This window comes from Coffea arabica, chromosome 10c, assembly GCF_036785885.1.
Source record: "Coffea arabica cultivar ET-39 chromosome 10c, Coffea Arabica ET-39 HiFi, whole genome shotgun sequence".
Taxonomy (NCBI): domain Eukaryota; kingdom Viridiplantae; phylum Streptophyta; class Magnoliopsida; order Gentianales; family Rubiaceae; genus Coffea; species Coffea arabica.
In genome coordinates, this window is record NC_092329.1 from 46,974,007 (window position 1) to 46,986,024 (window position 12,018).

The 12,018-nt window shown below is 36.6% G+C and overlaps 2 protein-coding genes across 2 annotated transcripts; one reads left to right on the forward strand and one right to left on the reverse strand.

Annotated features, from left to right (window-relative positions):
* Positions 1-1,422: 1,422 nt before the first annotated feature.
* LOC113713584 (lysM domain-containing GPI-anchored protein 1) lies at positions 1,423-4,546 on the forward strand. Its single transcript, XM_027237338.2, has 5 exons — positions 1,423-2,635; positions 3,273-3,390; positions 3,497-3,658; positions 3,797-3,828; positions 4,120-4,546. The coding sequence occupies exons 1-5, from the start codon at positions 1,960-1,962 to the stop codon at positions 4,404-4,406; spliced, it is 1,275 nt and encodes a 424-aa protein (XP_027093139.1). The 5' UTR covers positions 1,423-1,959; the 3' UTR covers positions 4,407-4,546.
* Positions 4,547-6,271: 1,725 nt separating this feature from the next.
* LOC113713585 (uncharacterized) lies at positions 6,272-9,676 on the reverse strand. The gene is made up of 6 exons (XM_027237339.2): positions 9,282-9,676; positions 9,074-9,179; positions 8,783-8,994; positions 8,652-8,679; positions 7,457-7,565; positions 6,272-6,654 (listed from the first exon to the last, which is right to left on the reverse strand). The coding sequence occupies exons 1-6, from the start codon at positions 9,567-9,569 to the stop codon at positions 6,573-6,575; spliced, it is 825 nt and encodes a 274-aa protein (XP_027093140.1). The 5' UTR covers positions 9,570-9,676; the 3' UTR covers positions 6,272-6,572.
* Between the last annotated feature and the right edge of the window lie 2,342 nt (positions 9,677-12,018).

Genomic DNA, 12,018 nt, shown 5'->3' on the forward strand with positions numbered 1-12,018 from the left:
AAAATTTCGGGTTGGCGGGGGTCGACCCGAAACTTAATTTTAATTTATTAATTTATTACTGTAATTTCTAATAAAATCAATTTCTCACAAAATTAATTACATAATCAAGTAATAAAAATTTAAATAAATAATTCTAAACCAAATCTAAAATAAATTAAACACCGTAAAAGTGTTTTATTCCAAACCAAATATAAAATAAATTAAAACAGTATAAAAGTAAAATATAATATAATATATTATTTGTCCAAATATAATAATTTCAACTTCACACAAGTTAAATAAATTCATTTAGAATTAAGTAATTAATGCCTTTGAAAAAAAAGAATAACTTAGTTTAGTTAGATAACATAATTTTTATGTTTATTAAATTATTTTTAAGTCGTAAACGGATCATATCGGGTCATATCAGGTCCCCCACGGATTGACCCAAAATTGACCTGTTTTCTTTTCGGATTCGACCCGATTCTGATCCAAACCCCTGAAACTTCAACTCAAACCCATTAATTTTGTGTTATGTTTGTGTCGTATTTTCGAGTTATGTCGGAAATTGCCACCCCTAACTCTCACCTTTCCTTACTATTGTATTGGAAAAGAAAAATCTAGCAATTGATTTGATTGTCCTAGTTAGCTTATTTTGTGGTAAAAATGAAATTAAGTAAAGGAAAGTCTTAAATAGAAAAGAAGCCACAAATATGAGCATGTGCACTATGGATGGAAAAATGCATTCATTGATAATTCACCCTTAAAGCCTTGTTAAAACAACCCTTAGCTAATTATAGGCACTTTATGTCCACCAATATAGTTATACTGCCTACATATAAAAATACTCCCGAAATGTACATTTATCAAATTCTTCCCTTTTCTTACAAAGGAATGCCTAATTGCCCTTTTTTGAATTATCATTTTTTTCAAAAAAATTTTGCGTGTTTTGCGAGCTCATTTTTAGTTACTCTTTTATCTCGCATTTATTAAATTGGTACAATATATTTTTTTACAAAAACTTCAAAAATGGCAATCTAGATGGGCTCAATTCACCTTATAAATCCATATAATTAGTACCAAAGAAAATAATAATCTAAAAAAAAGAAAAGAATAAAGACATTGCTCTCGATTGCTTTAGATTTTATAAAATCTAATTATAGAGATAATCAGAATTAACAAAAACTATTCTTTGGATTATTATAGATTTTAAATTTCTTTAATCATTAAAAAATCAATAATCAAAATATAAAAATAATTAAGAATATTACAAAAACTAATTATTCAAAATTAAAATTTATTATCACTTAAAATAATCAAACCAAGAAGGAAGTCCAAAATGTTACTTGAAGTAGTACTTCCAAAATCTAACTTCGTCCGAGAAAAGCGAGGCCAAACATGCCTTAGTAAAAGGGCCAAAGAGTAGGACCATGTCCCGGAAATCGAGACCGAAGCCAGCTGACCACTGTCCCCTCCACCCAACTTTCCTTTGTATCCTTCCCCTTCCTCTTCCGCCTCCTCCTGCTCCATTACACCCCGAGCCAAAAACCCCCCAAAATCCTCTGGCCCTCTTCTTTCCCCATAGCCAAACCCACCCCAAGAAAATTGAAGAGAAAAAAGAAAACGAAGGCAAGCACAAATTCTTCCCTTCTCCAAGTCTCCAACCAAATCTACCTGACCTCTACCACGAAGCAACATCCCCTTTCCAGAACCAAAACTTACCCAAACAACCAAAAACAGCACTCAAATTTAGTTCACTTTCCTAAGCTATTTTGCCCTTTCAAAACAACCAAAAACCTATTTTACCATTCTAACAAAACCAAAGAAAAGAAGCCAAATCAAACTCAAACTTTCCAAAATCTCATCTCTCTTTCCTTTTTCCCCCTCTTTTTCGCCCTTCAAATAATTTTTACAGGCTGCGACGTCGTTTCAAGTTTCAGCTCTTCTGTTAATATTACCATTCCTCAGTACGCTCCACAAATGCCTACAAAGAAGCCCAAGTACGACGCCGTATCATCTCTGCTCTTCATCTTTCTAGTTTCCTTTCCATTTCTCGTCTCCTCCAAGTCTACGATAGAGCCTTGCTCAAACTTCGACTCCTGCTCCGCCGTCGTCGGCTACACGCTCTACACCGACCTCAAGGTCGCCGAGGTCGCGTCCCTCTTCCACGTCGACCCCATTGCCCTCCTCACGGCCAACGCCGTCGACATTTCCTACCCGGACGTCGAAAACTACATCCTCCCGGCGAAGCTCTTCCTCAAGGTCCCCATCACTTGCTCTTGCGTCGACGGCATCAGAAAATCCACCTCCACCATTTACAAGACTCGCCCTTCCGACACCCTTTTCAACATCGCCGATGATATCTATGGTGGGCTGGTATCGGCCGACCAGATCAAGGAGGCTAATGCTAACTCCATCTCTGACCCTTCTGTGTTGAATGTGGGGACTTCGCTTGTGATTCCATTGCCTTGTACTTGTTTCAATGGGACGGATAACAATCTTCCGGCGGTTTATATGTCGTATGTTGTCCGGCCGGTGGATACCCTTTCCGGAATTGCGTCCAAGTACTCCACCACGCTGACTGATCTCATGAATGTGAATGCTTTGGGCAGTCCATCTATTAAGGATGGCGATATTCTTGCAATTCCTCTATCTGGTAAAGATTTTGTTGTTCTGTAATTTTTCATTTTTATTTTTCTATTTCTTATTTTTTTCGTATTTTTTCCCTTTTTGGGTTGACGTGAAATGGGCTAGAGCTATTTTTATCTGGGATTTAATGCTGAGAAGTGAGGACCATGTGGGGAGAACAAGTGAATGTACAATCTTTAAAGCGTTAGGTACAACCTTTAAAATGTTGTACTTTTTGCTTGAGGAATGGCACCTCTAAATGGGGAATTTAGTGTCTTCGTGTTAAACTGGGGTTCAGTTAGAGACTTTCATGTCCTTTATGTCTATTTTTTTGTCAAATTTTAGTTGGGTTTTATGATGTTATTATCTTCTTGATTAGTATTGGAACTACTGGATGACCAATTAAGGATAGATTTTTTTGGGATTTTTTTCCTTTTCTTTATGTAATATGAGTGCCCCCCTACCCCAATATTCTTGTAGTTTTGTTATTTATATTTGTTGCAAGTTATATCCCACAGTATGAGCATGGAGCACCCCGGTAAGACCCCTCTTCACCCGAACACCCCCCACCCCCACCTCCCCCTCCCCTCAAAAAAAAAAAAAAATCCTTTTAATCTTTTATAATTATGATTATAATTATGACAATGGTAAGCTACTGCTTTCAGCTTGTTCATCTAGTTTCCCAAAGTACGCATTGGATAATGCCCTGTCCGTACCTAACGGGAGTTATGCTATTACTGCAAGCCATTGTGTTCAATGCAGTTGTGGATCGGGGACTCGCAAGTGAGTGAATGATTTTGGGACATAACTGAATATCTTTTGCCATTTCTGGGAATGTGATTTGATTTGCTTATGCATGAATCAACTTCTTGCTTTGGGTTTTCTGTAGTTTATACTGCACGCCAGCTTCATTAGCAGTTTCTTGTTCAAGCATGCAATGCAAAAACAGCAACCTCATGCTTGGAAATATAACAATGCAACAGACTAGTGCTGGTTGCAATGTGACTACTTGCAGTTATGGAGGATTTGTAAATGGAAGCATTGTGACCATGTATGTCTCTCAATTGGCTCCATGTTTCGGAGCATACCTTCCGCTTCCTTTTTTCTCTGATTCTCCATGCTTTTTTATATCAGATTGTAAAATTGTAGTTATAATTATTTGATTCCCTCTATTATGTTCTGTTGGCAGATTGTCCTCTTCCCTTCAGCCTCGTTGCCCAGGTATAGAATGATATGATACCCTATTGCTTTGCAGTGGTTTGGTTTTTTGGTCCAGTTTTGTATGTCAGTGCACAGAACTTTGCACAAATTCTTTCATTCACTGTGATTTTCATAGCCACGGCTCTCCTTATGGCAAACAGTAATTTCCACCGTATGACAAACAGCATGACTCTTAATAGAATGTTTATCATTTTGTTAGTTGATTGTATGGTGCTTAATTACATTTTTCTGCTTATATTTATGATTCCTTCTGCATACTTCATTTACTTCTTTGGGATCCCTAACATGTAGGACCACAGCAATTTCCACCACTCATAGATCCCTCATCATTAGTTGGCCAAGACTCTTCATTTGCACCAGCTCCTTCACCTTCTGAAATAGCAGGTGCTCCAACAGTTCCAATATCTTCAGTGGTGCCTTCTACTGGCTCTACTATACAATTTCCACCTGCTAATGGCCCAGCTGGAAGTGCTGGAATTGCTACTTCTGATTCCTCGGTGGTGAATCCTTTAGCAGGTTTTCCTATTACATTTCTCTTAGCGTTGTATCTCAGGAATTTGTTGCCACTTGGGTTGTAATTTTCTTTCCACCCATGAGCTATGAGATAATGAGATCTTATCTTTTCTGTCTAATGCACTGTGAGATCCAATGAACACTTATTCAAACCATTTCTTTGTAGTAAAACAGCAATTTTTGAATGACCAGTGTGCTTCTGGCATTTCTAATTTTTTACCTGCTTTTTATCTATATCTATTTGAGTGTTTTAATGGAATGGCTGTTGCTCTTGCTGTAATATGTTGTTGAAATCTTCGACCAGACAGGCACTTAGTTGATTCAACTGTAGTATAATGAGACTAAGCTGCGTCTTATTAACTGCTTGTGTTTGTTTTAGAAGCGTTTTCCATTTTTCTGACATGATTTTCATCAGACATTTGCTTTCTTTTTTTGTTTTCTTCTTTTTTTTTGGGTTGTCATGTGTGTGTGTTTTTTGTTTTTTATTTTTGGGAGCCCTGGGGGGGCGGAGAAGGGCAAGAGAATACACAAGTAACTACAGGATTTAAATAAGTTATTCTGGGAAACTTTGCACCCCTTACATGACCGAAGCAAAATATCCCAACTAAACTAGGTGCGTTGAGAAACTCCGAGCTTGGCCATGAACGTGCAACGATTGGCCTTTCTAAACTCATGCCTGTACACATCTGATATGCCCGAACACATGCTCATATGGCATCATTTCTTCACTATAATCCTCCATTTTTGTACCAGAGGTCTCAACAGCCAAAGAGTCCAACACTTGAAAATGTGCGGTTTGCTCGATCCTCAGTGTATGTATTACTGAGGAATGAAGAATAGTCCGTTCTGTATTCTTGGATCCAACGGTCCATTGGCGAACATTTCTGTTTACTGCCTGTGGAGCCGAGTCCAAATTACTGAACATCTTGCATTTGATTCTGCATTTGGCTTTCTAATGTTTGGTGAAAAACCAACACTTGTCTTGGTCTCCTGCAAATTTCCTCCTGTCCTTTGGTAGAATAGTGCAATTTGTTAGTCTGATTTGCCATTCTACCAATAGACCAATAAAATCTCTTGATCCCACCCACCCACCCAAAAAAAACCAAACCACCTTCTTTTTTATTTTGAAATGGGAAATAGTTTTGATGTTAGGCAGCAACGAAAATTAAGTTGAGCCATCCTTTGCTCATTCTTTCCCTTTTCTTGTTTGAAAGGGAGTTGGTTTTTCCGGAAGAGGAATTGGGCGTGCTACACTGTCCAAAATCTAGGGAATGCTGATTACCATTCTTTATAAAGAGCAATTTAGCTGGCTAGTGGATGACACTTGACTGCCTCTAAATTTGATGTCATTCCTTATTTTGAATGAATCATTCACACCGGACGAGTAATTCCATTAAACTGTGGATCCCATGTGCGAGAAAGGACTTGTTGATCTTGTGATAAAGAATTAGCTAAACTAATCTATTATTTACAGAGCCTAGTATCCTGCATATATTCCTTTCAACCAAGCATAATAATAAAATGATGACTAGTTATCAGAAAAAATGATTTATTTCAAAGACATCGCGGTAAAAGGAGACACCAGTTAGGTTTTTCTCCGTGTATTCTTACCAGCAGCAACGAAGCATACAAAACTACCTTTCCTAGTTTACATCAATGGATTTGGGGCCCTTTGCACATGCAGAATGTAGTCTGCCTCTGCCTGAGCAAACAAGAAAAAGAAAAATGGGGCTATGTGCATTCTGAGGTTTTTTATTTTTCCTTTTTCTAGGACTAAGTTCTTACTTTTAAACATTTTTTTAGGTAAATCTTACTTTTAAGATTCAACAAGCAAAGAAATATTTGTCAAATTGTTCCCTCCACTAACACGATTCCTCATAAAGGCCAGCTGATCCACGAGTAGAAATACTGCCAAGGCAAACAATAGTAGTGTCTCGAAATCCAGATGTATAATTCTTATAGTAAATATTTCACATCCACACGCACAAAATGGAGCCAGAATAGTCTGACAAACCATGTAGATTTCTCCATGACGGTTCATTGACACAATAAAGAGAGAGCCAAATGACATTGAACATTGCAAACTTACAGAAGCAATCAAATTTACAACATACTTACATTTTCAAAGTCAATTGAAGAGAGCCAATGATCAGTTCCTTGTATTTACAGTTGTTCAAAGCAAATCCAAGGCGGATTCTGTTCCCCTTAAAGTCAAGGAAACAAAACAAACTTCAGAGAGCTTTAAGGACAGCCTTGCTTGTCGTGTGAACCCCCATTGCAGCTAGTTTTAGTACAGCTCGAGTTCTGTACAACCTGTTACAAGAAGTTCCGATGAGCACATCTTCCTCCACAACATAAAAGTTGCTTCCAGTTGTTCAAATAGCATATCTAGTATGGGCTACCATATATGCCATATACAAGAATCATAAGGCTTCAGCAGATAAAAGTGCCCATGATATACACAATCAACACAGCATTTGTGAGTGGCAGACTTCAATCAATTGATTTACATACACGTAAACATACCAGGCTTTGAGAAGCAAAAAGAAAAATAAATTTACTTTTTTCTGACTTTCACATGAAATTTACTAGAGGACGAAACTAATCCTTAATACCCTTAATGGCAAACATGCATGAAGCAGATGGAGATGGGACTCGCACCCAGCGATAAACTGGCTGAATGAGACATGCAATGCAAGTGGTTAGTGGTCTAAGGAAGATGTTCAGATGGCCAATTGTTTAACTAGATAGACTATGATCTTCTTAAGCTAAAAATTTAGTTTGCCAATGTACCTGGAGGCTAGGCTAAAGTCCCTGCTCCGACAATTTTTTTTGTTGATTTAATAGAAAATGCGGTAGGAGTCCATGCCATACAGCCCAAACCCCAAACCATCTTTGAGTAATTCCCCCCAATAATGCTTAATTAAATTTCAAGGAGAACAAAAGCTATTTAGCCTAACTTCATGACCGGAACCGTTCATCAATTCTGATCACAACCACTCCCCCCCCCCCCCCACCCCAAAAAAAAGAAAAAAAATTGCTGACCAGAAAGTGAACAAAAGAAAACCACAAACAAAAGAAATAAGACAGATTAACATTCTAATTAAGACCTCACCCTACAAGAGCAAGTCCCCAGGTGGAGAGGGCATAAAACATCTTTGCAGCAGTCCATATGTGTAACATCTTATCCACCTTGTTGAAGCCTCCCAAAGCTTTTGTGAGGGCTGCAAGTAGTTAATTGAGAACCACAAAAAGGCAGCTGTTACTGACAAATAAAATAGCAAATAGCCAAGAGGGGAGCAAGACAAAAAAGAAGACCTTCAAGCAAAATGTTGAAAATTACAATAAATGACAAAATCAGGACAGGGATTCAAAATATACATAACAAAAGGACCACAAAAATAAACATCAAAATATCAAGCTACTGCACAAGGAGAATGGACAACAAACTACAGCAATAAGGTGCATTAGACAAAAAATTACTACCAACCAAATAAAATGCAGATGAAAAAACATAGGCCAACTGATCGAATACTTCTAACCAACTGAAACATCTACAGTCCCACTAACAAGGAGAATGGACAACTAACTACAGCAATAAAGGTGCATTAGACGAAAAAATTACTCACAAGCAAATAAAACACAGATGAAACAACAAAGGTCAACTTATTGAATACTTCTAATCAACCGAAACGTCTACAATCCCACTTGCTTCCTATATTCAAATTAACCTAGCAAATATTACAGTGTGTGAAACCTCCATAAGGCCATGATTCATGGTTAAACTAGATACATGCATCTATCACTTGTCCTTGAGAAGAGCAAACTACACAAGTCTTTCTCAGCACTTGTCAGCAAACTCATTGTTCTTTATTTTCACTTTTCCTGGATCTATTGCCCTCTCCAATTAGAAAACAGTGTTGAATCCCTTTAGAATAACTTCATCCATTCTTCTACCAAAGATAAAAGTTAAAAAAAATAAGTTCAAGAGCTTTTCATTCTTCAACAGCTACAGCAAAAGCTGTTTTCAGGGCCAATCTATTCTTTTTAAATGCTTTACATGCATTCTCAACAGACGGCTAATACACAAAATCAAGACATTTGCCAATGCCCTAAATCCTACTGTTCAACAAACAAATAAAAAGTCACCAGTTAAAGGTTTAGTTAAATAGCTATAAATTCATCACAGACTCCTACATGTTTAATCATGGCAAGAACACATGCATAGTATGACAAGCAGCTGAGCCAAAACAACTAACAAACGTAGCAAAATCGCAAGTAAACATAGAAATTAGGATACAGAAATATACCTTTCTGCAGCTCCTGAGGAGTCAAGTCCTGCAATTCAAAGCAAGACAAAACAAGTAAAATCAACTGTACCATCAAATAACATACCATTCGACAACTAAAATTCTAACAAAAAAAGTTTTAACTAAAAAACCTTAGCTTTTGGATTCGAAAGAATGCATCTAGCCATGAAATTCGCAACTCCATCTACAACATGTTCCTCACTAACAATTACATAATTCTCATTATCAATTCCACTTTCTTCTTCAATATTACTAGGAGTCATCTCGTCGGTGACCCAAACCCACCAACTTGGCTCCTTCTGGTCTATATTTATTAAAATCCCAGCTGCCTCCAAATCCACCTCTAACAAATCAATTCCAAAGTCAATAAAAATTCCAAAAAATACAACAAAATCCTCAATTTAAAAAATACAAAGAAAAACCTGAAGCCTCATCGAAGGGAAATTTACAACCAGTGCCCCCAGATTTTGATTCAAGCTTATTCAAAAAGCTTTCAGAATTCACAGCAGATATAATTCGATCATGAAGCTACCAAAAAAAAAAAAAGAACAAAATATAAAAATCAAAAAGTTCAAAAATAAAACACAAGATTCAATATACGAAGATAATTATATACAATTTCAGACTTACATCGGAAGGACAATTTTGTAATAAAGAAGGGGATTGGGAGATATTCTCCAGAAGTTTGAGATTCCGTTCGAGTAAGGATCTAAGCCGCCGATTTTCCGATTGTAAAGATTCCAATTCCTCTTCTTCTTCTTTGAATTTTTCTTCGCTCAATTGAGGGCTCGACCGCGTCGTTTCGTCGTGGTGGCTAGGGTGGTTGTGGTGGTGATGACAACATTCCATGGCGGTAAACGCCACGTCCGCCACTTCCAACACCGTCTTCGTTACCTCTAACGACGGGTGACCAACCATATTTTGTCGTTTTGGCGTTTTTTTTTTTGTTTTTTTCAGAATATAAGCTTTTGGCTATGGAGTTTAGGAACCCTTTGATCTAATAGCGTGGAGAGTTAATCAATCATTGAGGATTGTAAGCTTGTTAAAGGCGAGGTATTATTTGCACTTCCATTCCCTGAGCTTTAGTAATATTACGTTTGTCCCTCGAAATTAAGATGTACACATTTGCAATCCATAAGGTTTTGGAATTTATCGTCTGATCCTTAGTCCTAACAATTAAATATCATTTTAGTCCTCTAAAAGTAGACCAAAGTGTCAATAGAGTCCTTGAAAATAAAAATATCTCAATTGAGGCCTCTAAAGAAGAAATTTTGTTCCAATTAAGTTATCCCAACTAACACTGTTTATGCATGTGTTTTAATAATCTTATGAGGACTTTTTCCCGGACTATCCAAATTAGCATAGCCAATTTTTCAGACATTTTGAGGAAAAGTGAAGAGGTTGGAATCGAGATCTAATTTTAGGATTCATGCTCAAGACAATTTTCTCAAGAAAAAGTAAAATCTTGTTATTAACAAATGAAAATTTTAATTAGCATAGCATCTAATTTCTTTATTAGTAAACTCATAACATACCCTTACGAATTTAATAATGTTACTTTTCCTTCAATTTAACTATTATTCAAAATAGTTCATGTTCCTATTGTTTGGGACAAAGGGGGAGCAAAAGACCAACCTAGTGAAATGTTACTAAAAAGGGTGAATTCCTTCGGTCAAGATTCAGGTTGGCCATGTAGGTAAGTTCTCGTAACCAACTACTCTTAGAATAGTTAGCCACCAAAAGAATTTTAAAACTCTACTTGGGTGTAGGTCAAGGGATCAATTCTCTTGCCTTGCATTCTAAAAAATCCAGATTTTTTTGGAAAAGTTTGCCAACAGGTGCGTAGGCACCAATCTAAATCCGTAGTGGTTTAGTCCTCTCCGAATTTCCCTTAGACCTCTTTAGATCCCTCTCCCCCTAGTATAGAGTAGGAGTAGGTTTAGAAAAGATTTTATCGTCTTTTGAATATATATATATATATATATATATATATATATATATATATGTATATATAGGTATGGTCTCGTGGCTTTTTTTTTTTTCCTTTCAATGACTAATTGAATGTGCAAGTTTAATGGATTTAAACCTACTTTGTCCAATTCAAATCTGAATTGGAAAGGATGAATGTGGCAATAGAGCTGCTTTTGGATGATGGTATTGCTGCAAGAGGTAATGGCATATTATGTGTGTGATTAGGAACATTAATGGGGCCAGGTCCGGCCCACTTGGCCAACAAAAAAGTTTGTTAAGTGTGAGGACCCAAAATTTATTTTCTACTTCGTCTTATTTTTGAAAAAAAAGAGTTAATTTATATTTTCTTTTATTTTACTTTACTTGTCTATTTACTAGCCTTAATTTGATGGTGATTTTAAAGGTTAAGTCAAGATTTTTCTCTTTTTCCTTTTATAATTTTGAGGCATGTTAAGTTTCGTAGGGTATTATGATAATTTGACCGACTAGTGAGATGTGCGTGCTATATTTGGTGGATAAGAAGGAGTGTTGTGCAAGAGAGATTATGTGATTATAAGTGTTAAGAATTAATTGGAAAAGTATAATATATGATTAGAAACACAAGAGAGACAAAGAGATGGGAATGGAACCTTACCTTGCCATTTGTCACTCATCCCTCAAAGTTTGACCAAGACCAAGTTTTTTTCTTTTCCAACTTGAACTCTTATCATTTCACTATTTTTTCTTCTTGTTCCTTGACCTTGGACGAATTTGGGGAGGAGAAAGAGGGAGAAAACCACAAAAAAATTCAGCCTTGATTTCTTGAGAAAATCGACGTGAAACCCTAATCCACTCCGATCAATCTTGAGGGAAGCTTAGAGGTGAGCCTTGGTGGAGTTTTTTAGGAGGAAGAACAGCTCTTGTCTTGCCATTTCTCTTAGAGTTTGAGGTATATCACTAACACGTATCTCTTTTCCTTCTTATCTTGAAATTTAAGCAATATATGACTTGATTGTGATGGATTTCATGGGAGATTCATGGTTTTGCTTAGTAGGTTGCAATTTTCAACTTTGGAATGTATTGGTCAGCCTTGATATGAATGTTTTAGTTTTGATATGAGGTTGGATATGAAATTTTTAGCTTTGATATGAGGTTTTCTAGCTTCTATATATGATTTTTCAGCTTTAGTGGTAAATTTCCAGCTGTAATAGGAGATTTATAGTCTTGGTATGCAATTTTCAGCTTTGAGAGGCAAAATTCCAGCCTTGATGTAGTTACTTGAAACTTTATATATATGTGGAGTTGTGATGGATTTGCTTGCCAAGAATATATGTAATATGTCTCATGACATATTAGTTAATATTAGTTATATGATATAGTGCATTTGCCAGAAAGTGAAATTTTTGATGGAGATTTT

Coding starts and splice junctions, on each gene's coding strand:
- LOC113713584 (XM_027237338.2), top strand. CDS start 1,960: ATGCCTACAAAGAAGCCCAAGTACGACGCCGTATCATCTCTGCTCTTC. Junction 2,636..3,272: donor TCTTGCAATTCCTCTATCTG/GTAAAGATTTTG, acceptor TACTGCTTTCAG/CTTGTTCATCTAGTTTCCCA. Junction 3,829..4,119: donor CCTTCAGCCTCGTTGCCCAG/GTATAGAATGAT, acceptor CCTAACATGTAG/GACCACAGCAATTTCCACCA.
- LOC113713585 (XM_027237339.2), bottom strand. CDS start 9,569: ATGGTTGGTCACCCGTCGTTAGAGGTAACGAAGACGGTGTTGGAAGTG. Junction 9,180..9,281: donor TACAAAATTGTCCTTCCGAT/GTAAGTCTGAAA, acceptor TTTTTTTGGTAG/CTTCATGATCGAATTATATC. Junction 8,995..9,073: donor TCCCTTCGATGAGGCTTCAG/GTTTTTCTTTGT, acceptor TTGATTTGTTAG/AGGTGGATTTGGAGGCAGCT.